We start from the raw sequence: 26576 nt of genomic DNA, 5'->3' as shown, positions 1-26576 counted from the left end.
GTACTGCTTTAATGGAAGCAGACATTGCTGTAGAAGATAAAAGAATCTCAGAATTTGATTTTAAAAAAATGAAGTTTATTAGGATATTCAGTATTTTGAGTGCTAACACCTGTCGTTATTTTGAAAGGTGCCAAGCAACTTAATGGATGTGAATGTACTGATGGCTGTACAGTTGTTGATAGAGCAAGTCTCAGTAGAAAAGAACATGCACCTTTTGCAACAGATGTATCAACACTTACTTTTTGACTTCAGTATCTGGAACAGTGGGGACTTCCCCTTCAGAATTGGTGAGCTCTTGGACTTGGGCAACTGCGCAGACACAGAACTACTCACTCGACATCTTTATCTAGGTTCTAATAGAAAACTTTATATTGTAGGGCATATACAATATCTTTCTACAATCATCAAAGACAGCAGAAGACTCTTCAGAAAGAAATACGGTGTGCAGTTTCTTCTAGACACACTCAGAATTTATTATGGGTATGAGTTTTAGCTCTTCTAACTCCGCCTCGTTTATTGTATGTGGCTGTTTTTTGACCTGCAGCCAACTGCAGGTTGGCTTTTGGTGGCTGATTTAATTTTCAAAATGGCATTAAGTTTTTGTTGTTTTTTTTTTTTCCATATGACTTGCTGCTTTTCCTTTAATTTTTATGACAGGATTATATAAAATTTATGTCAATGGTACTAGAAATGCTTTGAAAAGTCATTAAAAATACAAAATTGAAGGACTTGTTATCAACAATGCAAATTAAGTCATAGATCGTTACCATTATGAAAAGCTATTTTGTTCTTTTACATCCTTGTAGAATTTGAAGTAGGACTCTTTTAGGAATTTAAGATTTTAGCTTTCAGTCTTGGTGATTTATATCTGCTTATGAATATAGTTACATCATTGAGGAAGACTGGCTAGAGACCTTGCTCTTTCCTTTAGAGGGTGGGAGGGTGGAACCTGAAATCCTGACCTGTGTCCAGATTAGTACAAGTCTACACTTCAGGGCTTGTATAGACTTGGTAAGTCTGATCTACTAGCGCTTATTACTATTCAGTTGCCTTACTTCAGAAAAAATTGATAGCTTGTGCCATGATATCTTGGTAGATGAAAAATTACAAAAATAGCACAATCAAATTGCTATTAATGAGTCATGAAGAACTTCCTTAAATTGCTTTTCCTGTCTGTTGGTGTATAGGAGTGGCTGTAAAGACAGTGATTTGGCTCCTGATGACCTGAGAACAATACGGACATCCCTCTATGGACTGATCAAATATTTTCTGAGCAAAGGTGGAACACATGAAGAAATACAGAGCATCGTAGGATACATAGCTGCCACCACTGAAGAGGAGCAGGTATCCAATATGGCATAAATTAATAGTTTAAACTGTACGTGTTTTGGTTTTGCTCTTGGTGTTTAGAAATCTTGTATCTTGTGTGCTTAAAAGAGGGGGGAACAAAAAGGAAAAAGACCACAAGCAAAGTCTTACTTGATGCGTGGTTCTGTTTAGATGTAGCTGAGGCAGGTTATAGAAGCACACTGGAAACTTGACAAATTGCTCTGCAGGTGACCATATTTTTACCGGTTATTTTTTTTTCCCCTGAAGAGAGCAGAAAGCACATGATGTGTAATACTGCCATTAGAAAAGTTCTCTTAGTTTACAAAACCAAATGAATTGGACTTCAACTAGTCAGAAGTTGTAATGATGTGGTTTCTATTTTGTAGACATCAACAGAACTTGAACTTGTTTTGTAGCTCTAATTACAGTTTGATAAGGTGTTCTATATATAGAAAAAATGTATCAAAAAAAATCTGATTTTAAATGCACTAATATTGAGCAGACCAAATGTCTATTTTCTAACAAGCAAAGGGTAAAATTTAAAAGCCAAGAAAATTTTCCGCAAACAGAGCATGAAGTCTGAATGAACTGTGGGTTAATTTAGTTGTCTTAATTTTGTAGCTCTGCGGAATTCTGGATGTTCTCTTCAGCCTACTTCATTCAAGCCCAAGCCCAGACCAGCTTTTTTTATTGCTTTTTGAACCAGGGAATGCTGATATTCTTTACGCTCTGTTATTGCATCAAAGATACTCTGACAGGCTTAGAGAACTTGTGTTCAAGGTAATGAATTGAATTACATGTTCTTAAATTAATCAATTGAACATAAATTTGTGTTTTTCAATGGTCTGACTGCAGAATTGTATGCGATTGCGAAGATGCTAATCATCCAAGTTTTAATTTTTTCCTCACTTCTGTTATGCTAGCTAGAGGTTATTGTTTACTGCCATAGTCACAATGGAATTAGTGTTCTCTTGAAGTAAAGTATTGGGAACTTATTTTTTTTAAAAAAAAGAGTCCACGTTGTTTGAGTTAGCTTACAAAGCAAACTTTAAAAACAGTGGATCAACATGTTGTATCATACAAAATTAAGTTTAAGAGGTCTGGATGCTCCCTTGTGTGTGTTTTGCATTTGTGTGTACTTTTTCTTGCAGATTGTGGAAGAGATGCTGAAATGTACTAAAGTTTATGAACATAGTAAGCACCGTATGAGGCTCAGAGAAGTGGGATACTCTGGACTGGGGCTCCTTCTGAATGAATCGCCAGTTACTGTTTCTCTTATTAAAAACCTTCTTAACCAAGTTCTGTATGCAGGTAATTGGCAAGTGTTGTGTATACCGTTCGTAAACTCATGCTGCTCAGAGGCAAACATACTTGTTTTTTTGTTCAGGAAAACCAGAGCTGTTACCTTACAGAGCTGTTCTAATCGAAGTTCCCATTAGTCTCAGCTAATGTTTTCTTAGTTCCCTGAAGTTTGTTTCCTTTACTACCCCTGGATGTAGAGGTGAACTCCAAGGCAATTTTTAATATTTAGCTGTTATATTCTCTTGCATGAAATTGTTTGTGTTGTTTTTTCTTTCTCCCCTACAGATCCTGCTGTGAATTATAAAGATCTCATAGCTGTAGTGCATCTGGCTCATAGATCGGATATAAACATGAGAGTTGTTATCTGTAGAAAGGTTAGTTGTCTTCTTTAAAACTGGAATACTGTCCTTTAAGCCCATCAGCTGTACAGTGTGATATCTTAATTATGTATTTGAGACACAGTGGTGGTATTTGCTGCTACTGCTTTCTTTAGCAATTATTTACGTTAAAAATTAAGCCCATCTGTCACTTAATGTTGAATTTTGTGTATTCAAGTCCTTTTAAAAACCAAAAACAAAAAGCAAAGCCTCTATCGTGATTCTCAAATAGCTTGTATTTTCTACAGGTTAGAGATAGTAGACTCCTTGAATTACTGAGTTTTCTCAAAGGATGCTTAAGACCGTGATCAAAGTTTTGTTTGTATTCTTTGTATGTTATTTTGCTGGAACATATTATGGTTCAAAAGAGTGGTTGTGGATGCAGGGAAGAGATAGGGAAGACTTTTCCCTATCAGTGACTTCTTCCTAAACTGAGCTCTCTGGCTTATATCACTGGAATTAGTAGTACTGAATGTAGCTTCGAGACACTATATTGTCTATTAAGGTTTCTTTAAGTGGAAAAAGTGAAACAATAACGTGCATTATCGGTAAGCTATTAATACTGCAGCTTTCTTAATTTTATCTATTTAATAGTTCCTAATCAAGCATATTTTCTGTTCTAGATTTTCTTTTTTTGTAGACTAGTGGCTGAATAGGATTATTTGTTGTGATAACTGGCTTTTGCGGGAATTGTTGCAGAAGAGTGGCTGAGATCTGAGGACTTAACAATATGCTTTGATAGCTTCTTTTCTCCCCTACTCCTGAGTTGTTTTTTTTTCTCAAATATATATTTCTAATGAGAAAAAATGATTTTGTGGCTTGTTTGCTTATTATTAACGGATTGTGGCTCTTTTACAAGGTTCTAAAAAAAAGGCAAAAAAATTGTAAGATTGTAAAATGTCTGATTGAAAAGCTAGAATGAATGCAGTTACAAGCTAAAATTAACGTGTAGGTATGGGATATCTTCTCCTATCCTTAGGTTTTCCACCTTTTGCATTCCCAATTGGATGCAGCGCAACAGATTTCTCAGCAGCTGGGGTGGCAGGACACTTTGATTAGACTATTCCTGAAAGAAAACTCAGAAGTCCAGACTGGCTTTAAAGAGAACAGGGCTGATTCCTCAAGGGAAGAGGAAAAAAAGCCTTTTTTGAAGAGCTTCAGAAACATCAACCTGATAAGGCAGAGGGAGGCAAAACTGGCAGCTTTGCATCTGTTAATGGTCTGTTTGATCAGTGGAGTTTAGAAGACAACAAATCCCTGGATGTCCCTGCTCATTTCTCTGTTATGCCACTGGAAGATGCGTCCACAGCAGAGATGTCTTTTAGGTCGGAGGACCGAGAAGAATTGTGGCACAGTAATCCTTCACATTTGAGTTTAGATCTGTCCAGTATTGACTCTTATGAATTGGCTGACATTGTGAATCAGATGACAGATAGCCAGCCCAGCACACCATCACCTATAGAGAACACAAAACCATTCTCTGGGCAGCCTGACAAAGAGCTGGGCGTTATAAATGATGTGGGCTTCGCTGATCTTTCTTTATTTGAAGACCAAGGAGTAAGTAATTCACTTCCTATGTGGTTAATTTCTCCAAATGTCTGCAATTCCTTTTTATTTTTTTAATCGTCTCCCTGATGGATAATTATTGTCCTTCCCTGCACCCCCCCTGCTATCTTCCAACAGAAGAGCAAACAATATAGGTCTTTTATAGTGAGTAGGGGTACTTCCTTTTGTAATGTGTTTTCTTTTTTGGTTGTCTAGTTGGAATAGCTTTGATGTTTAAAAAAACAAACAAACGAAAAACCCAAACCCAAAGAAAAAACAACAAACTCCCCCCCCGCCCTCCCCCTTCTATATTTCAACATCCTTTATCTTCCAGAGGAGGCATGGAGCAGACTTGCTGTGAAAAAATCAAGGGTAGCTAAAGGTCAGATTGAAATAATGATGTGGAAGTCAAGTCAGTATGTATTACAACATACAAGCAAGCCACAGTCTTATATTTGCATTTTCATGTGTTTAGCAATTGGACTTTAGACTGCAGAGTTTTCAAAAATGCTGACATATGCAGGCATAGGGACTGTAATGAACAAGAAACATTTTAAAGGTTTTCTAGACTAGAAGGGCTGTAAATATTTCTCTTCTTTTGTAGGGGGGTGATAATGAACTCATACAGTTACTTACAGACATCCTACTGTGTATAATGTGGAAAGGCATTGAAAAATCTGATGATGCTGCTTGGATTGAGAGAGGACAGGTGTTTTCTGCACTGACCAAACTGGGGATATCTAATGAGTTGCTGCGACCTTCTGATGAAATAAAACTCAAGTGAGTGTACAGTTCAAGGATGGGTTCTTTCATCCCTTTTGAGGAAAAACAGAAAAAGTAAGGGGCATTAGTGAAGCTGGGAAGGGGTGGGTGTTTCCCAACAAGACGTACTTTTTTTTGCTCTCTCTTCATATGCTGTCAGAAGTATATTCCACTACCTATTTAGTAGTGTCTTGTGGCTATAAGATTTTGAAACTGTATCGGTGGTTTCATGAGCTTCTCAAAATCTCTTTTACCTCATTGGCTTATCGAGAAGAGGGCAGTTATGTCACTGCAGACTAAGAGATTCAATTAAATACTTAATTGGATTTTTTTAAAGCCACTTACACTTAGAACATGTAATAATTACTTTGGGATTTTGTTTTCCACGCAGCTTGCTGGAGAAGATGTTAGAATGGTCAGTCACTGACAACAGAGATTCAAAAGCTCTCCCTACACATGCTGAAAATGCCTTCAAGCTCTTGTTAATTGTACAAGATTTCCTGCAGGCAGAAGGACTAGTTAATTCAAATTTATGGACAGAAAAGGTACAGTAACTGCATAATGGAAGTACTGTATATAGGCTGAAGTAGTAATGAAAAAGTTCTCAGCTTGTATACTGTCATCCCTTCTAGGCGTGTTTTTAAACTGTAGATATTACAGAGTAAGGGTTCATAGTGGAATGGATTAGATTGCCACTTAATGAGTAAAAAAAGTGTGAATACTTACTACGGGGAATATAGTTAATTTTGCAAATGAAATAGGCCTGTAAGTGGTACTCTTTATTGAAAATCCAGGTCTCATCAGACTGGAGAAATATTTAGAAAATGTAGGAGCTAATGAAACAATGCCAGTTGTAGCCTAAGCAGATTTTGCACTGTTTATCAGCATGTATGACTCATTGTGTGTGTCCTGAATAAAAGACCAGCCAAAACTCTGCTCTCAGTTGCAAGCTGAGAAATGTCACTTCTGAGCTTTGACCCATATTGGAGTTTCAACATGATTTTGTGCATATATATGCAAATAGCTCAATTTTATATATCAGAGTCAGAAACGTGAGGTCTGAGGAAGAAAATGACTAGGAAACACAGTAAGTAGTAAGGTAAAGAAGCTTTCTGTCATCTGGCTGTTTCTCCTGCCTTCTTGGCATATATGTTGTAGACACCCATCATTTACCTCAACGTTTATGTAATTTCTGGCAGTGGTCTTGCTTCCTTCACTGTCTGAGTTGTCATAGCTTTCCCATTTTTCAAGGCTAAAGGGGAGAGGTATTATATGGAAACCATCATTATATCATGATAAATACTTAAAAATCAGGTTTTTTTAAGGCTACTTTTTTTTGAAAAAAAAGTGTAATGTCACTGTGACTGTCAAAGTCACAAAAGAGTCATCAACCCAGTAATTCCTAAGCTGTTCTCCAAAATGCCTGGTTATAAGTAAACATAGCTTAATCTTAAAGCTTTTAATGGTTTGTTTTTAAAAAGTCTCCTCTTGGTAAAAGTTTTGCCTTCTGTTGTGATCTAGCTTTGTGAAATCTAATTAGAAATGACATCTGAACTTTGGAGCAATGAGAGTTGTGCTTATTGCCATCTTTGAATTGCAAATAACAGTACTTTCATAAATTATTTTCCACTGTGCCTGGGGAGAATTTAAAGCACCGCAATATTCTAAGCAGGACAGCTTTCAGTCTGCCACAGAAGCATTCATGTGATTCTGGGGCTTAACAAAAGAATGATTTTACATTTGAGTAATTTATTAGGGAATGTATCAAGGTCTATTAGTTTTAAGCAAACACTTCTGGATAGCGAAATGTGCCATTTGCCTTGTGAGTACCTACCTTTCACAAGGTTTGTATCTCTTCTAGTATCGAAATACTGACAGAAAGGAGTGGCTCCTAATTTTTTTTTTTTAATTTTTTAAAGGACATGAATAGTTGTTATGAAGTTTCAAGCATTTCACTGAATCAGATATTCATGAAAGACGCTTTGTTTTCCTTCTCAGGGCACTGTGCATATTGCTATTGCTGGTAAATTATACTAGCATTACACTCAAATAATTTAAAATATAAAGTAAAAGAATGAAATAAAATCCTATATATACTGAACCCAGAAATTGCAAGTTGGTATGGTATCTGTGCTATTAATAACAGTGTCTTTTCAATCATAATAATCCTGCTCATGGAGTCTCTAACTGTTCTAAGGAAATGGCATTTACTGGACTTAAATTATAGGAAAAACATAAGCATATATATTCTATGGTGGTTTTGGCTTTATGCAGGGGAGATACTTAAGTTAACATACTGGGCTAGATAGATTTTTATAGTCAGGAATTGTTTCAAATTACTGGTTTAACTGCAGTGTTCTGGGATAATTTTCTGGGTTTGGGTAAGTTAGAAATGTGAACACAGCCGCCTCTTCAGCTCTTTGAAATTATTGTCTCCAGCTGGAGTAGCTGTTAATTTTATTTCATGCAAGTCTTTTGTTTTTACAATAGCTCTTGGAAGAACTAGTGACTCTCATGGATAGCCTGTCAGTCTGGTACTCTGCTGGCCTAGAAGCAATCAGACTTTCACAGGTGCAAGTCCAGTTGCTCCTTGGATTCATTGCACAAGATAACTTACAGGTTTGTTGCAAATTCCTGCAAGTGGTACTGCATTTTAAGTGCATGTTTGATGTAACTGTTGTGGTTTATGGGGGAGCTGCTCATACCAGCGAGCAGACTGATGGCAGTCCTTCATCCTTCTATAGGGAAGATGTTTTATTGGTTCTTACCATTTGCAAATTTACTCTACAGTCCTGTCATTGTGCACCTCCTGAGCATAAGAAAGAGGTAGAGGGCAAGCTGTTTGAAGATGGGACTCTGTAGGCATTAGTAGCGGTAAGATAGTGATTCTGATTGTGACTTCTTGTTTCTACAGGAAAATACATTTATTAGCGGTTTCAGGTTTGCTTACAGTAAGTGCACATGAACCTGGACTGTTCTGCCAAATCAATGTTTGGAACAAAGTTAGCAGAGCTATGCCTGGAATGTGAGCCCTTCAGTAAAGCCAGGGTTGTTAGTTTAGGTATGTGATTGTCTTAATTCAGCTGTGTGACTTTGGGTTGCAGCTGACTCAGGTTTAGTCATCACAGGATGAGTAAGTGATCAGTGCCCCTATTTGATGCATGTGTGCATTCAGGCTACCTGGGATGCAGCCAGAATTTGTATGTATTCCTGTGCTAAAAAGATAGGTGCTCAAAATTACTATTTTGAGGATTGCATTCGTTTTTTGTTGTTTGTCTGTGTAGGTCTGTGCTATGGCAGCAGCCAAACTAAACACCCTCCTTCAGACCAAAGTAATTGAGAGCCAGCCTGAAGCATGCTACCTCTTGGGGAAACTGGAAGGCATCCTGAGTAGATCAATTGAAGAGAAGACAGAAACTTACTCATTTTTAATTCCCCTTGTTCGGACATTGGTATCTAAGATTTATGAACTTCTCTTCATGAACCTGCATCTCCCTTCATTGCCTCCTACCAATGGCAGCCCATCTTTCTTTGAGGACTTTCAAGAATACTGCAGCTCTGATGAGTGGCAAGTTTATATTGACAAATATGTAAGTAGTAGATTCTTTTTGTATCATTTCCCCCCTCTTTTTAACCATGAAAGCAGAGGAACTCATTCAGAAATCACGTTGTGCTTTTTGTTTTGTTTTGGTGGAACCAGATTATTCCAAACATGAAGCAGTATGAAGAGAATTCATTCAGACATGATCACGAGCAGATGGCACTTTATTGGAAAGATTGTTATGAAGCATTTATGGTGAACGTGCACAAGCGAGACCGGGAGAGAGGAGAAAGTAAGCTTAAATTTCAGGTAAGGTTTTGAGTGAGTGCAAGTTTCTCTTAAAAGAACTATCTCAGGAGCTGCCTTCTAAAAGGTGGAGAAACTGAATTCCAGGATGATCCAATTCAAGTGATTGCAAGCAGGTTGATTGTTTTAAGATTTTATGGGCAGTGTGACTATATCCACTTGTAGGATATGCTTTTTAATTCTATTCTTTCTATTTAAGAGTCTTACCTGTAAGCAGAGTTATTTCAGGACAGTAGGCCTTTCTCATAGTACAGCAACCTAGAATTATGCTCAGCTATAAGCTGCATCATCTTTTACTCTGATTTATGTTTTGAATTATTAAAACCTCTTCTCCATTATGAGATGAGTCAGTGTGAAATTTTTTTTTAACCCTACTTAATAGAATGAAAACAACTAAAACAGTGAACCCGTTTCATGTGTGGGGAAAAGTTGTTTCTGAACTGATCTCTCTGTATAAGGTCCAGACCCAGTTTAAGCATTAAAATTAACTGGTAACTACAGCAAATATCATAGCTAAGTTACATTTCTCTTGTTTTCCCTTTGCCTTCTTAATAAGGATCCTTGTAGTATGTCTTTTTTTATTCAAGTAGCTAAAGGAAGAATACAGTATGAGTCACATTTTGGAATTTAACATAAAATCCTACCTGTTCTAATAGGTTTTCCAATACTGACCGCTTTTCTGATGATGAAAAACTGCTTTCATATGGCTTCAGCATTGATAACGCTTTCTTCATATTTTTAAGTCGAAGTTTGGCGCCATTTCTTCCAGTACTAAGCTTTTTAAAATTTCTCTTGTAAGCATTACCTTAAATTCTCAGAAGTTTTTACTGCTAAACTTTTTTTGTTCCTTCTTCATTTATGAGAATTTTGCAAGCCACAAAACTGTGTTTTCAAAGATAAGAGTTATTTCAGTGCTAGATTTATTTTTAACGGTCTTTCAGGCGCATTTTGTGGAACCATTCAGCAGAAAGGCTCGACAGGAAAATCTGCGGTACAACAGTATGCTAAAGCAACTTAATAGTCAACACACAGCTACTCTGAGACAGTGGAGAGCAGCCCAACTTTACTTGCTCTCTGAACGTGGTCCTTGGTCTGAAATGTAAGAGTGAAGTTCTTAAATCAAACCGTGTATGATGCTTAAAAGGAATTTGCTCACATGGCTAACTTACTGTTTCACATGGTTAGAACCTTGTCAAATTGACTCTGATAACCATTATTGAGATGTGAAGTAAATATTGAATGCATCTTTAATAATGTTTTCTGCATTTAACTATCAAAATGCAAAGTTTGAAGTGTAATGCTGAGCTGGTTACCTGGATACTAGATTTTCTTGCCAAGTGGCAAATAAAAATTAGTCATCAATGAAGCGATTGCAAAAACTTTTTGAGAGACCCTACGGGTTGGTGGTTCTGTTGGAAAAGAGAGAATAGACTTGTTAATAAAGACTTTGAGTTTTTATGCATGAAGCTAATTTCAATTTAAAAGAATACATTTTGCCTGCCTTCGCTTTTGGGGAAGTTCTGGATAAAGATTTTCTTTTTTAGTCTTTTAATTGTCATTAACTGAAAGTGTAAACGACTTGATGTATTTCAGTAGAAAATAAATACTGTTTACAAAGTGCTTCAGGATGATCAGAGCTGCAATATGAAATATAAAAATGCAGTTTATTGCTTTTACGTTTTACAATGTACAAGTGGATGACCAGTATTTTTCTAAATATGTACTCTTTTGTAATCAGTTCATTCATATAGGTCTTTACCTTCTTTTAATTGTTTTTATGAATATTCTTGTTTTCCTAGGAAACAGCATTGTATTCACTGGAAACTTTCAAATGTGGAAAATTTTTCACGTATGAGACTAAAACTAGTGCAGAATTACAACTTCAGCTCTCATCAGGATGCTAGTGACCTGAGAGATAATTTAGGTAAAGTTGTATTGTATTTGCTATTTCACTTGGGATTCTTCAGTCTTTACTGAAGAAAGATACACACTTTACTCTTTGTATTTAAGAATCAGTGTATGGTAGATACTTAAATCTTGATTTTTCTTTATTTCCTCTATAGTAAAATGTGTAACATAAGAGTGGTGCTTGACCTGAAAACAGCATCTTCCTGCTGCGTAGAATCCATTTCCACTTGTTCACTGAAATGCATATTTTTGTTGCCCCCACAAAAAAGTTGAACTCCTTTGTTTTAAAATAAGCAGTCACATAGCTTTCTTGCATAAGATCATTTTTTCGAGAAAAGGAAACAGATCAGAGTAAGCAGGCAGTATTTGTTTAAAACCTTTTAGAGCTCATGATTAAAATGTGTAGATATGAAGCACTTTGTTTCAGAAGTGTGCCAAACAGCTGAGTTAGTGGTGTAAACTGTTCTTTAAGTTAGGTTTATTGGGTATCAACTCAAACAAAAAAAATAACATTCTTGTAAACCCAAGTAAGCAAAAAAGAAATACAGTGTGTTTCCATGAAATCTGCATGCTTTAACGGTGTCTGGCAGAACACTGCAAAATATTTTATTGGAAATGTCCACATCAGAATTCAGTTTAAAATTTTCTAATGTGTTTATGTCTTTGCTTTTATACTGTTACGATCTAACGTATATTTCAACATAGTTCAGGGAGTGTTTTTAGTGTTCTGCTTGCCCCCAAAAGTATTTAAGAAGTCTGGTTGCTTCTTACTCAGTTAAAACCAACATTCAATGGTAGAAGATACACTCAGTAGTTTAGCTTTCCAAAAGTGTTGTAGCAAAAAATTTTCTGAGCTGAAATGTCTGTTTATGATAGGTGTGCACCAGACACAGCCCTCTAGTGAGTCTCTGCTTCTGGAGGTGGTGAAGCAGGTGAAAGTGAGTGACTTGGAAGATGATGTTCTTGAACTACCAGAAGAAGACACAGCAGCTAGTTCCAATTTGTAAGTACAGCAGAATAGAACAGTTGAAATTTGTTTCTGTGCTAGGGATAAGGAGTGAGAAACAACTTCGGGAGTTGATTAGCATACAAAGCTTCCCTCTTTCTTTGTCTGGCCTTAACAATCCAGTCCAGGACTTTGTAGTAGTTTTGAACACCAGAAAAGTTGCTGTTGGATATATCATTGTCAACAATGAGACATAAAGAGCCCCAGGGCAAAGAAGCCAGAGCAGATGTTTGTGAGGATCCATTAGTGTGATTCACTGCTCACAGTTAAGTCTGAAGCTACAGAATTGTTGAGGCTTTTCTACTATGTACATTGGCTATAATTCTCAAGAGGTGGTCTGCCCTATAAGGGCATAGACCAGACTGGAACTGGCTTTTGGCCATAGGTGCCAGGGCCATTCCCTATACCATCAGCTGCATAGCATGAATATTTGCTTGGTTGCCATTAATCTGCTAGAGAGTCTGTATTCAGATTTGATTCTTTTCTGAACTGTACTCTTACCAAGTACCTAAGCAACTGTGTAATCTACCCAACCCAGTAACAGCGGTATTTTTGTAGGGATGAGAAGGACGAGCAAAGTCAGAAAGAAAAGCTAATATTGTCTGAAGACTGTGAACTCATCACAGTAATTGATGTGATACCTGGCAGGCTGGAGATCACTACCCAGCACATCTATTTCTTCGATGGTAGCATTGAAAAAGAGGAAGGTAAGCATGATCAGTATCTCTCTTTTCAGTGCAGTTCAGCATTCTGTTTTTAGTAGACTGAGTTTAATTTCTTGAGAATGAGTGTCAAACTAATTGTGAAGAGGCAAGTTGTGGATCTGTACTTAAAATTAATATTGTACTTGGTGGTCAGTGGCTGGCTGATCCCTTCAGAATCAAGAATCTGGAACCATACTTGCTGAGCTGTTAAATTGATTCGCTAGTCTTAATATTTCTTAAAAAAATTAACTTAAAAAAAAATAGTTTGACTAAAAAAATGTCATTACCTCTAATTTGCTGCTTAAATGGCACCTCCCTGTTCTCCCTGACAAATGATGTTTCACTCATACATTGATTAAAAAGTAGTAGTAAGTAATGATTAAAAAATAGTAGTATGTAAACATTAATAATCTATATTACTTTAGAGAACTTTAATAGAATATACACAGCTGAGTATGAAAACAGTGAACTGAAATGTTTGACCAATAATGGTAAAATTTTCAAAAACAGTATATCAAGAAGTTGGCCTTTTGGGAATTCTAAACATAAAAGCTTCTATTTGAGCCTGTTTAAGAAAGCAAAGGGGTTTGGTTCATATTTTTTTTCAACAGAATACATTTAGAATGTATTTTTGATCAGAAAGCAAAAACAAATTCTGCACTCCATCAGATATTTCCTGCTGCCTCTTTCTTTCAGCAGAACAATAGCTGAAGTTAATAATATTTTCCTATCAAAATGGTTAATCAAGCCACATATAAATTTTGCCTTTTCTAGGAATAACTCTGGGGTGATTGGGAATGATACTGCATTATGTCTATATGAAAAATTTTTTGATATTTTCCAAGTCAGTAATCAAAGTGCTCTTCCTAGGGATAGGTTTTGATTTCAAATGGCACCTTTCTCAAATTCGAGAGATACATTTGCGTCGGTACAACCTGAGGAGGTCAGCTTTGGAGATCTTCCTTACAGATCAAACCAACTATTTCCTCAACTTCAATAAGGAGGTATGGGTTTCCCAAATTCCCTTCATTTATATAATTAGCACAAGTGTCAAGTTTAAGTTCACTGATTGTGTCTAATTAGAGTCTGGTGTCTTTCATAATACTGCAACACTAGCAGCAAAAGGTTTGCTAGATATAGCCATTATGGGAAACTAGACTGCAGTTTGTGAAAACCTCAGTCTTGCATCTAGAAACTGATTAATTGTGAAAAGATGCGTAAAACAAGATGACTCTTTTTCCTCTCTCGTTCCCTCCCTCCTTCTCTCTCTCTCTCTCTCTGTTATGATACAGAACAATTATTCAACTAAAATTACATCAGTAGTGATCTAAATATCTTGAAGCCCACACATCTTTTTAAATATTCCGAGCAAATTAATTACAAAGCAAAGGAGACTTTCTATTTTACCACAACATTGGAAATCATTAATATTTCCATATTCCATGGTTTAGGATTAGTGAACTCCCCCCCCCCCCCCCCGGATAATGTAAGTGATCCTTTGTATGTGGGACTAAGATAAATATCAGAACTTAGGGTGAGTTACATACTAGTAGGTCAGTTTATGAATAGTTCCTATAAATTTTGTTTTGGGGTTTTTTTGGTTGTTGTTTTTTTTTTTTTTGTAATTAAATCTTTGCAATAGTTTTGCAGGGAAAACATTGGTGTAATTCTATTTGAACAGCAGCAGTATTTCTTAGAAAAATTCTGTGGGAATAATGATTTTCTGTGTTGCATCTACACCAAAAAAAAAAAAAAAAAAAAAATCACTTCATAAGATATGAAGGCAACATATGTTGTAACTGAGGGATGTCACGTCCATCCATGTCCAAACTTTTTATGCAGCAAGAGATAGAAGTGTTTAAAAGTGTAACTGTGTTCCATTTATTTCACATTTTAATTAGCAGAGAAGTTGTTTACTTGTCAGCTTCAATCTCCAGAATAATTTTTTTATTAATGCTGTTTTCTAACAGGTACGAAACAAAGTATACAGTCGAATATTGGCACTGGGTTCTCCAAATATTTCTGGGACCAGATCGCTGCAGGAACTTTTTAAAGCTTCAGGTTTGATGCAGGTACGAGACTTCAGCATAAATGGTCTAGAGCATTCCTCTGCTTCTTGAAGGAGTCCTGGAAGGTCCTGGACTACTGATTTTACTTTTTTTTGCCCCAGTGCTTAGTTGGCAATTGCCAACTGCTGTACCCTCAGTCTGGTCCCTGAACTTTCACATGCATATTTTTAGAATTGCTGTGTTTTGTGTTTACAGTCAGTGAGGTAAATGGATAGAGCCAGGCTCTGCTGATGTGATTATGACAAGTGTTCCAATAAGAATGGAAAACATGTAGCAGACTTGCTTCTGTTTTTATTCCATGATCTTGAGTGCACCTTTTGGAACTTCTTTCACTACATGTGTGAATAACTTTCCCTGCTACCTTTTCATGATGGGGCTTTCAACAAAACCCACGTGAAGATTAAGCAGGAAATATGGTATTAAGGGAATTAGTAATATTGGTATAAAAGGAAAATGTCAAAATGTCTGTATTACGCTAAACATGGATAAATTTATTAAATGTAGTAAATGTATTTTTATCTTCCATCTCTTTATGCCACAATTATTGTTTTCTCTGAGGGAGGAAGCTTTACAAATGACTTCTAAAATACTGGAAATACTTTGCTTTTCCTTTGTTTCCCTAATGATAAAAGCTACCATGTTATATATTTAAGTAGAGAAAATATGATCTGTAATGAAATGTCTCCATCGCACTACAGACAGATATCGAGCCCTTCTGAACCAGCTCTGTTCTTTGGTTTAAAATACAATAGTGGAGCAAAGGCGCAAGGGCAATGTTAGTTTAAAAATTCCTGTACCATTAACCAATGGGAGAACAATTTATAAATAAGTTTGGACCTTAGAACTCTAATGGATTTGAGAGTTCTGTTCCCCTTTTTCTCAGTACCTGTTTACCTGCCTTCTTTTTGTTTCTTTCATTTCTGTTTTTCTTCTTTTTTTATTCTAAGGCTGCCAGTTGTCTGCTGCCCTGTATTTAAAACAGTACTGGCATCAATCAGGGGCATGATTTCAATGAAATATAGGTAGCACAGTCATTGAATCAAAGGGAAAATAAACTTTATTAGGAGAAATTAAATTTGGACTTTCATACCATTCTTACAGTCTTGTGCCACTACTATCCTCTGGCAGATAAATACTGACAAGACATGCAATTTGCAATAGCGGTATCTTTGATATAGTGACTTCCATTGTATCTTTTTTTTGTCCTTCAGAAATGGGTGAATAGAGAAATATCCAACTTTGACTACCTTATTCAGCTGAACACAATGGCAGGACGAACTTACAATGACCTTGCCCAATATCCTGTGGTAACTAAAATAATTTTTAAATTTTTGCCAAAGGTATGTGTTTTTTCTGTTTTGAAAGATGGATTTTTAATCTCAATTCGATCTTTGACTCTTTTTTTAGTTCCCCTGGATTTTACGAGATTATACTTCAGAAGAACTGGACCTGAATAATCCTGCAGTCTTTAGGGATCTGTCCAAACCCATAGGGGTGGTAAATGAAAAGAATGCTAAGGCTGTGAAAGAGAAGTATGTATTTGAACACTCAGCTATATTTCTCTGTCTTTTCTGAGCCTCCAGGCTAATAACACATTTTAAAAATTAAGTGGTGACAGTGAAATTTTTAAAAGCTAGTTTTATAACATCACAGATGCATTTGCAAAGGTTGTTGACTTGTTGTTCCTGCTGCATTCAGATTAGTTAGTTTATATGGCACTGAAAAGACAAAAGTTACTGTTGTAAATTTTCAATTGTTTCTCATGTGGAGATGAAAAACTGAAAGGCTGTAGAAACACTTAATTTAATGGCCCAGCAGCTTTAAGAGACATAGGGTGTCCCATGTCTGTTTCAAGATAAGGAATGTGAAATCATACTGATGAGTTGAGCTGCCTGTGCTGAGAGGTAGCATCAATCCTAAATCTGTGCTTCCTGCCCTTTTTTTTTTTCAAGCATAGATTATTATTTTTGAAATAAAATATAACTCAGTGACTTACAGCAGCTCCTCTGTAGGTAGGAATGGCAAGTACTTACACCCACACGTCAGTGTAGCGATCCTTCCTTTTTTGCTAGTGTGGGGAGTGAGTGTGCTATCATACCAGATTGCACTTGCCAGGCTGCTTCCAAAACCAGCTTTCTTCTGAAAACTTGGAACATGGAGAATTTTCTTTGAATGATTAGGTTCTATCCCTGACTGTAATGAAATTGGTTCTCTAGCAGTACGTTTATCTGTAATTTCTCTTACTAGCCTTGTAGCACTGAGGAATATATCAGCCAGATGATGGCATAGTACTGTAGAGTGAGTTTGCTAGTAGAGAAGGAAATGGACGTTGAGTGTTAAATAAATCTCTTTTCTGCATCCTGACACAGTCACACACACACTTTTTTTGTTTTTTGTTTTTTGTTTTTTTTTTAAAAATCTTGCAGGAAACTGTTACAAGTCCCTTCAATAATAAATATTCAGCTTAGTGATGTGGGTTTTTTGTTTGTTGTATAAAGTCATGCTAAATCAGGCCTGTCTTGCCCAGTTTCTGACAGGTGATAGCAGATGCCCAGGGAAGAGTATAAGAACAGGTATGCAAGGGCTTCATCCGGTGTACATTTCTATCTTTCAGCAGTCTTTTGCTTAGGGACTTTGTAAGTCAGGATTTCCTCATGTTTAATAGAACTCAATGTATTTTTCTCTGCTGTGATTGCTTCTTTTGAATCCTTGCCTCCAGTAAGTGTAAGCCACATGTAAATCAGCTGTAGTGCTCAGTTGTAATTATAAAGATTTATTTTTTTTTAGATATGAGAATTTCGAGGATCCCCTTGGAATAATTGACAAATTTCACTATGGGACACATTACTCAAATGCTGCAGGTGTCATGCATTATCTCATTCGGGTAGAACCTTTCACAACACTTCATATCCAACTTCAAAGTGGCAGGTATGCTGTGAGCAAATAAGCAGCACCTTTATTTTTCTTCTTTATCATTTACTGAGGGAATGATCAAAGTCTAACCTGAGTTTTCTGATCCACAGATTCGACTGCGCTGACAGGCAGTTCCACTCTATTCCTGCTACCTGGCAGGCACTCATGGACAACCCCAATGATGTCAAGGAACTCATCCCAGAGTTCTTCTACTTCCCAGAGTTCCTGGAGAATCAAAATGGTAAACTGACTGCTCAGAATATTCTCACAGAAAACTGTTCTTGTATTCTTCAGAACAGAATTGTTACAACCATTTGTGAATACTGTGGTCCACTTCTTATTTAAGCTTTATAGTGTGCTTGTAGAAATTATTTTAATCATCATGCTAGCTTCAGACTGTTTAATGAAGACACCAGTTGTGTTAAGCAGCAGCCTAAATGTTGTTTAAAATTCAGACTGGGGGCTTAAGGATTGCTAAAAATAGTGTTGTTTACCTAATGTAAAATATCAGAGATGCTTATTTGGATATTTGAAAAAGTTAGCAATAGTTAATACTGATTAAATAGTTAGCAAAAGTTAATGCAGATTAATTAGTATTCTTTTTACTGGGTTCATTGGGTGATAGAGTTTGGACATCTTCAAGCATGTGAGGTCTCTTATTTGTTCTGGGCAACCAGCATATTTTCTGCTTGTTACTGTTACCTTCCAATGCAATGTTAAGTCACCTGATTCTAGAGCCATGTAAGGTTTCAGTAACCATCAGAAGAGGGGAAAAAAAAAAAAAGCTGGTTTACTCACATAATGCTGATTGAAAAGACAGCATCCTGCATTCTGATATGAGACTCCTAGCCACTTTTTAATTCACATTTATTGCATAGGGAATTGTTTCTCTACCTATTAGACAATTTAAAAATGGATTTGTATGTTTGTGCTGCTGCTATTTTAGTCTGCTAGCTACAATCTACTAGACTTCTAAGTTACAAAAATTGGAAACACCAAAGTCACACTTTCAAAAGTCATTTAAGTATTTAGAGTTGTTCTAATGAAAGCTGGTGGGATTTAAGACTTCTTGAAAGCCTTGATTCTACAACCATTTAAACCTATAAGTAACTTCATTCTTAGGAATAACCTCATTGAAATATTTTGGACTCTTAATCCTGGTAAAACAAAGCAAATGCAGATATGTTTACAGATAAGTGTGTAAATGATTAATGCTACTTTTAAGGTTGGGACTTCAGCTTCGAAATCATTGAGGTGCTTTGGACAATTGTTATCCTGCATCATTTAACATTTTAAACGTTTAGAGCAGGACTTAGCCTCCTATGTCAGTGGTAGGGTTATTGGAGATTTACATTAAGAATTTTTCAATATCCTTCCCTTGCATTGAGAAAAGAATGCTTTTTAATCTTTATTAAGAAATCAAGATATTTGAAATATCTTACAGTAACTCTTAAAATTCTCCAAATTATTCACTAGGTTTTAACTTAGGTCAGCTTCAAATATCCAAAGAGGTGGTAAATGATGTTGTTCTCCCCAAATGGGCCCACTCCCCAGAAGACTTCATCTATAAACACAGGAAGGCTCTGGTAAGATGATGTTTGATAAAGAAAGTACACCTACACATTGTCACTGTGTCTTAAGTGTAAAATACTGGGACTACATTTGAACTAGAGTTGTGGTTGCATTTGACATTACAAGTACCATTAGAACTTTCAGTTAAAAGCACTGTGCGTGTTGATAAAATGCTCAAAAGAAAAGAGGAAAGAGCCTGAAGATACTAATCATTTGGGAGTTTGCTGCTCTAGGAAATAAAATGCAGAATTAGGTGGTTTTAGGTAATAAGGCTTCTCTTGCTTTTTAAAGATTGTTCTGTATGGTACTACGGAACTAGCAGCTTACCTTCCCTTGCACAGTTGCATTTCAATATTCTAGATGTGCTGCTTCGCTGTCTTAATTTTCCCTCTTACCTGGCAGTTACTGCCCTTAACACACATGGATATTCTTATGGTTCTGCTCTATACATTGGTATATACCTAGTTTGTGGATAGTTTAGGAATTAAATCTCTTTCACAGAAAATAGTAAATACTTTAAGAAGGGAGCAGTACTTCTCTTACTCGAGCGTTTTTTCCTTCTAGGAATCTGAGTATGTTTCCGCTCATCTTCATGAATGGATAGATTTGATTTTTGGCTACAAGCAGAGGGGACCAGCTGCAGTGGAGGCGCTCAATGTGTTCTATTATTGTACTTACGAAGGTACAAAGCAGTATGCTCTCTTGTCATTGTCATCAGACTTGTGGGTTTTCAGTATTAGACAGAAAACACTTGATTTATGAGCGTGCCATACAGTAGCATATAGTAAGGCAACAGAATTATAGATGAAATATGGCAGCATAACTTATAATTTATCATCAAATAACCAGACTATTTGATGCTTTGATCAGAAGTTGTGAACCTGAAATGTTAATAAAGTTTTTTTTAAAGGAGGGCTGTTCCAGTTGCTTGTATTTTGTTTCTAACAGTGCTTGGGGGTTTTTGGGTTTTTTTAGTTTCTCATTTGCTTGTTTAAAAGCATTTGTGGGAAGAGGTTTCTTGTGGTTTAAGTGTCAAAGCAAGTTGCTTAAAAACAACAAATATTGAAGACAAACGTTAGTCTGTTAATTCCAAAGGGGAATTTTGGATGGCTTTTGTGTGCAACTTACTGCATGCATGAAGTATATTAGATTCATTTGATAAGACAAAAGCCTGCAATTCTTGCACTTACAGATACAGTTAAAATTCCACGTGCAGAGCAGAGCTTTTCTGGGGTAAAGGGTGATAATGCTGCAGTTAATTTGTTTTGCAACATTTCTTGACCATATCGTTCTCAATAAGTTGTTCGGATTATGTTTTTTCTTTTTTCTACCCTTTATCATTCTCGTCGTGATCCAGGGGCTGTGGATTTGGATGCTTTAACAGATGAGAAAGAAAGGAAAGCTTTAGAAGGGATGATAAACAATTTTGGGCAAACTCCCTGTCAGCTGTTAAAGGTAATGCTCTTTGTTGCCTCTCAATTAGACCTTTGTGGTTAAATCCAACTTACAAAGTTGAATGTACAAAGGACTTCTGAAAAAATGAGAAGATAATGGTTTATAATTTTAGGAATGTTAAGTCTTTGCCACATTACATTTGTAAAGGTCACTTTGATGGAAATTTAGCATATCATTTTCAAAAGAAATTGATTTACTTTAAGAAGGGAAATTAGGTGCTTAAAAGCCTGTTTTCCCATTGATTGCCAATAAGATTCTGAGTATCTTATTTGACTTGAACAAATTGACAAATTTGTCTAATTTGATATTCCTTTGAATATTGTCTCCTAGGAGCCCCATCCACAAAGGCTGTCAGCGGAAGAGGTGGTGCAAAGACTAACTAAAAGTGATACCTCTACTCTGAATCTCTTCCAGCACCTCACTGAACTGAAGTCATTCTTCATAGAGGTAGATGTGTTACTTGAAATTGTTTAAAGTCTAATCTGAAACTTCTGATGTACTTGAAACAAAAGGTCACAACCTAGATGAAAATAAACTTGCTTCCTATTTAAAGAAAATATTTTAAAATGCAATGTATATAAAATGAGCTCTGTCTTTTTAGTTAGCTTCGTAGAGGTTGAATCCCATAAAGTTGTATCTGCTGGCCACTTGTGTGGGTGTTGTTTGAGTATTAAGTTAGCCACCACACAAAGAAAGCTAAGAACATCGCTGGTGGTATCTGAGGACTCACTGAACTTGGTAGCTAAACTCACTGATTCAGGACAGAGCCAGGGTTTCATTTCTGGTGTTTGCGACAAAGCATACCTGTGTGAACTGAATATGTGTTGTACCAGTGCCTTAGAGAACTGTAGAGGTCTGACATTGATTCCAGAGGCTTTGGGTCTTACTCTTTACAGGTTCTAGATTTGTCCTTTAGCTCTTGGATATAATAAGACCAAAACCATGTCCTTTCTCTTAGGGAATCAGTGATGGTGTGCCCATTGTCAAAGCTGTTGTCCCCAGAAGTCAGTCACGTTCCTTTATTTCTCAGGGAAGCCCAGAGATCTTGGTGAGTTGCATGTGTCAATACTATTCTTAGACTGCAGACAGTCAAATAGGTGCATTTTTTTCATACAGCTTGTAGAGAAACACTTCTTAACTGTTCTTGTTCAAATGTGTTCCTTTAATCTATAATGAATGTCAGCTATAAGTTAAATATTTGTCTTCTGCAGAGAAGCCAGACTGATTTGTTGAATGTCATTTAAGAGCTGATGAGACATGAGTGTAAGTTGTAGTGAGGTGTATTGTAAGTTGCCCACTTGATCCACTTCCATGGTAGCAATCAATTTCCTAATGCAATGCAGCCCAGCTTTAAAATGACAGGATTGAGTAATTAATGGCATCATTATGTTTATCGTTACTTTCCAATGCATATATATGGAACTATACCGTATGTGGCATATACACACTCCAAAGGCCTGCACTGTTTGTAAAATTAACTTTTGCACTGACTAATACAGGTGCTGGTACTATGGCAGACGGCCAAATGATGATAGGAGGAAAGTGTTTGTGTATTTACATCTGTATGTATGGTCTGCGTACTGGCCCCTGTGCAGTAATACCTGTGTTTTGCAGGAAAGAATATTCTTTTCCAATATTCCTATTTTGTAGGTCAAACTTACTGTCCTGGCTTGATGTGGTATGTGCAGATGTGTCCAAATTCCAAACGACATATAAAATTCTCATTGTGTTTTCTCTAAATATCTGATGAAAATAACCTTGAATATTTAGATTCCTTTCTTACTTTCTCAGAAATAGAACTGTAGTACAATTTTTTTAAAACTTCCTGTGTTAATATGTTAACTATTAATTATTACTATTTCAAAGAAGAGGTTTAAACTAAATGACTGAATTTGTAATGAAATGTTTGAGAGGGGTTGGTTGGCTTGGTTTTTTGGTTTTTGTCTCCTCCTCACCCTGCCCCCCCCCTTCAACTTCTCTGACCTGTCTAGAACATACACTGTTCTAACTTGATAATATGTACCACATGTGGATTAACTCATCTGAGCTGGGTTTTTTTTTAAAATATTTGGGGGGGGAGGAGTGTGTGTGCTTTTTTTCTTTGTGGTAAATTCTCAAGAAGCCTATGCTGGATTTTATGCAAGCTCCATTACCATCAAAGGCAAGCAGAAAATACACCTCTGGATTTCACCAATTTTTCTATCAAAATTTTTAGGTAACGGCAAGTCTGAACTGCATTATTGGAACTCATGGTTGGCTACCCTATGATAAAAATATCTCCAACTATTTTACATTCATCAGAGATACCACAGTGACAAATCCCAAGTAAGCAAATGATGAGGAGAGGTGCAGATGAATGCATCTACAGTAATAAAATACAGTAATTGTTCAACAATTAGTGGATCGTACTGTTTTCTTTGGCTGAGTTTTCACCTAAGAATGCATCTTCTGATGTTCAATAATATTAGCTCTAATCTGTAATACTGTTCTGGTAAAGAGTTATGTAAGTGGCATTTCAAGGTTCTTCATTCTTAGAGCTACTTCTAATTTTTTTTCTAATTATCAGTCGTAAAAACTAATCTTGGAATCTGAGATGGGCAGTTTTCATACTTTCTTACGCTATAGTGCGGGTATATGTGGTGGTTTTGTTTCTTTGGTTTTTAGAAGATTCCTTTTTTCTTTAATGTTACAATACTTAGTAGGGACATGAGTTATCCATACAGAATCAAATTGCATAAAAGACTGAAAAGATATAAGGTGAAATCTTGCTTCCACTTGATGATGGCAGTGAGAGTTTTGCCATGGATATCAGGGGGCCAGAATTTAACTTCTTTTAAAATTTTCTATATATAGCCTCTTCTATACATGGAATTTCTTATTAATTTTTAAGGATATAGGAAGCGCAAAATACATTGATTTGAACTAAGGTTACTCTTAACTGCTCATCATTTGCCTACAGAACACAACGCAACATGAGTGGTCCTTTTGCACCAGGGCTGGAGATCACCTCTAAGCTGTTTGCAGTATCCCATGATGCAAAACTGCTCTTTAGCGGAGGACACTGGGACAATAGCATCAGAGTGACATCTCTTACAAAAGGCAAGCTGATTGGACAGCACATCAGGCACATGGGTTAGTAGCTCTTTATATTGTGAAATGAAAGGTTTTACGTATTGTACCTTGATGTTTGGTCTTCTGGGAAAGAATTATAGCCAGTGCACTTGAGCAGACAAGCATAGCAGTTATAAAGGAATGGCAGCGTAAGATCGAACAGAAGAATACTTGAATCATGATTATACATAAATACTTGAGCATGGCTTTTTAGTTGTTGTAGTGATAGTTTAATGTAATTTCAAAATAAGGCTTGACTGCTGTTTTTAGGTAGCAAAGCTGATTAAGTCAGGTTGGTACACCTGGCTGTACAATGACTTAATTGTTTAATACAGTCTCATCAGCCCTTATCACAGTGGAACATTTCATACTGACTGCAAATCAGGATGCATTGTTGACATATTGCGTGCACATTGTCACTCTGTGGGAAATTAGTCTTAAATATCTATGTGATAACTTCCTGTTTTCTTTCCTTTATCTAGATATTGTGACCTGCGTGGCAATAGACTACTGTGGAATTCATTTAATTTCAGGCTCCAGAGATACTACCTGTATGATATGGCAAATAGTTCAGCATTATTTAGGCATACTCTGAGAAGCAGTTTCTGAATATTCTTTGTGCTTCTCTGTTTTTGCTATGATGGTTTATTGATTTCCTTTCTTTCAGGTTTGCAGGGAAGGTAGTCCACTAAAATTGATTAGCTTGGTAATTTTGCTACTCCCGTTGTCTTCTGTGTTTGAAATATTCACTATACACATTAGTTATTATATTGCTGAAGTACAGTATTTTAGAGGCACTCTTAAAGATTTCATAGATTATTTTCAGGATAGACAAATATTATCCCCTATTGTACAGCTGGAAGAATGGAAGAAGAGAGACACTGCTTGAGACTACTGAAATCAGTCAGAATAATGTTTGTAGTTGAGCATTTTTACGTTTCTAGGCTGCTGTTTGCTCCAGTAGTTGCATTTTAGCATTGTGTTTCCTCTGTGGGAAGTACTGATGACTATACTAGGAGTTACGAAAAACAACACTAGTCTGTTACCTGGATTTATGCTAGCATTTTAGAATTCTTTAATATTGGTCTTGCGCTTTCACACAATGAAAGTGGTTGTGTGATGCATGTGCGTACTTACACTCAAAACATGAGGCCATTTCCATTCTTATGCATTTTAAATGTTAATTTCTCATTGCTGCGTTACAGATACACGAGTAGGATTAACTGCAGGGGGGAGCTGTCATGTTATGGACAGTACATTTGGTCAGGTCACCCTGTTCTTATTGAACTAAAGTCAGCACATGAAACCAGTACAGTGGTGCATAACTGCATGTGTTTTTGTGGAAGCTGTCTTTATGGTGGTAGTATTTATAATTGTTTCAAGAAGTACTTTGTACCAATGTTGCGTGGTCAAAAAGATGAGACCTTAGTGTTCACAACAGGTTTTGTTTTTTTTTTTATCTCAAGTGAGGATAGATGTTGGAAATTTTTTAGTTTATTTATCTTTTCAGTGTCAGTTAAATAAGTCATCCTCTGGAGATTATCTTTGTTTAGAATTGCTTTTCCTTAAGATTTTTAATGTATTTTCTATTTAATTTTGTACAAATGATGTTGTATGTATTGTAAATTCTTCTTGTGAGAGTTTTATCTTGGTCTCTACAAAGTGGCAGCAATGGACTGCATACTGTCACTTCTGTTCTACTTGTCTGCTCTGCGTTGTCAACTTCTTTCCCAGCTCTGTATTTTGACACTTGTTCTGCATTTCTGCATGCTTCAGGCTTTTAGGGTTTGGTTGGCAGTCAAATTTCTACCACAAAAATGAGAATAAAGTCTCCTCTGCAGAACTATTTACTGTACCTTCTCTCTAAGCACAGGTCTTGCCTTAGAACTGGTTTGAGAATAAGTCTGTACATGCTGACAGTACACTCACTGGAACAAAAGTACTAAATAATTTTGACACCCTGCAGTCATGTGGGAAAATCACTATTTTTAATGAGCATTATTGCAAGATTTCCTTCGCATATCATACTACTGGTAGTCACTGAGAAGGATTATTTCCTTACTTTTCCTTAGAAAATGGGACAGAGTTGCTGTAATTTCAAGCAAAATAGCTTTCAGCTTCTTTAAGCTTGACTGTGAAGATAGTGCTTAATTCTAGTGTAAACTGTAAGAACTGAACAAGCACAGATACACAGGTGAAGAAGAAGTGGGTGGATGGGTGGGTGAACAACTCCTGTTAGGACTGCTTACTGTGGTCCTTGCACACCTGGACATCTGAAGGGATAGAAACAAGTCAGCTGAGTAACTCTGTCTTTCACATCCACATAGTAACTGTGTTCGTTCATTCTTGTGATTTCAGTACATAGGGCTGCTGACATAAAAGGCAATAAATTGAAATTGGAATGGGTGAGTTATGCCTTTGGTTTTGGCCTATGTCAAATATACATCTCACACAACTGATACTGAAGATACCAGAAATTTATTTTTTGTTTGTCCTTCAGCTGCAAGAGAATGTGTCATTGCACTTTTTGTTACTCTCAGGGAGGAGTGCCTGTAGGCCTGGCACCTAAGCCATTACAGATCCTTTATGGGCATACTGATGAAGTTTCGAGTGTTGGCATCAGCACTGAACTGGATATGGCAGTGTCAGGATCCAGGGTAAGCGTCGTCATACTTT

General features: G+C 36.5%; 1 protein-coding gene across 1 annotated transcript in view; it reads left to right on the top strand.

The window, feature by feature from the left end:
• The window catches only part of NBEAL1 (neurobeachin-like 1), a 94393-nt gene that overhangs the window by 55318 nt on the left and 12499 nt on the right, over window positions 1–26576 (top strand). The window contains 32 exon segments of the mRNA XM_009332187.1: window positions 128–287; window positions 378–480; window positions 1188–1344; window positions 1951–2109; window positions 2481–2640; window positions 2917–3005; window positions 3988–4150; window positions 4153–4565; window positions 5158–5333; window positions 5707–5860; window positions 7806–7934; window positions 8600–8905; window positions 9016–9165; window positions 10104–10261; window positions 10962–11086; window positions 11947–12073; window positions 12635–12783; window positions 13651–13784; window positions 14751–14852; window positions 16061–16156; window positions 16257–16381; window positions 17637–17777; window positions 17873–18003; window positions 19239–19348; window positions 19899–20016; window positions 20692–20789; window positions 21120–21236; window positions 21748–21837; window positions 23005–23114; window positions 23749–23921; window positions 24383–24474; window positions 26438–26557. Of these exon segments, the coding sequence (XP_009330462.1) occupies window positions 128–287; window positions 378–480; window positions 1188–1344; window positions 1951–2109; window positions 2481–2640; window positions 2917–3005; window positions 3988–4150; window positions 4153–4565; window positions 5158–5333; window positions 5707–5860; window positions 7806–7934; window positions 8600–8905; window positions 9016–9165; window positions 10104–10261; window positions 10962–11086; window positions 11947–12073; window positions 12635–12783; window positions 13651–13784; window positions 14751–14852; window positions 16061–16156; window positions 16257–16381; window positions 17637–17777; window positions 17873–18003; window positions 19239–19348; window positions 19899–20016; window positions 20692–20789; window positions 21120–21236; window positions 21748–21837; window positions 23005–23114; window positions 23749–23921; window positions 24383–24474; window positions 26438–26557 (4635 nt within the window).

This window comes from Pygoscelis adeliae, unplaced genomic scaffold (genome assembly GCF_000699105.1).
Source record: "Pygoscelis adeliae isolate BGI_AS28 unplaced genomic scaffold, ASM69910v1 Scaffold160, whole genome shotgun sequence".
Classification (NCBI taxonomy): domain Eukaryota; kingdom Metazoa; phylum Chordata; class Aves; order Sphenisciformes; family Spheniscidae; genus Pygoscelis; species Pygoscelis adeliae.
Note: the sequence above shows the minus strand (reverse complement) of the source record. Positions and strands in the feature narration are given on the sequence as shown.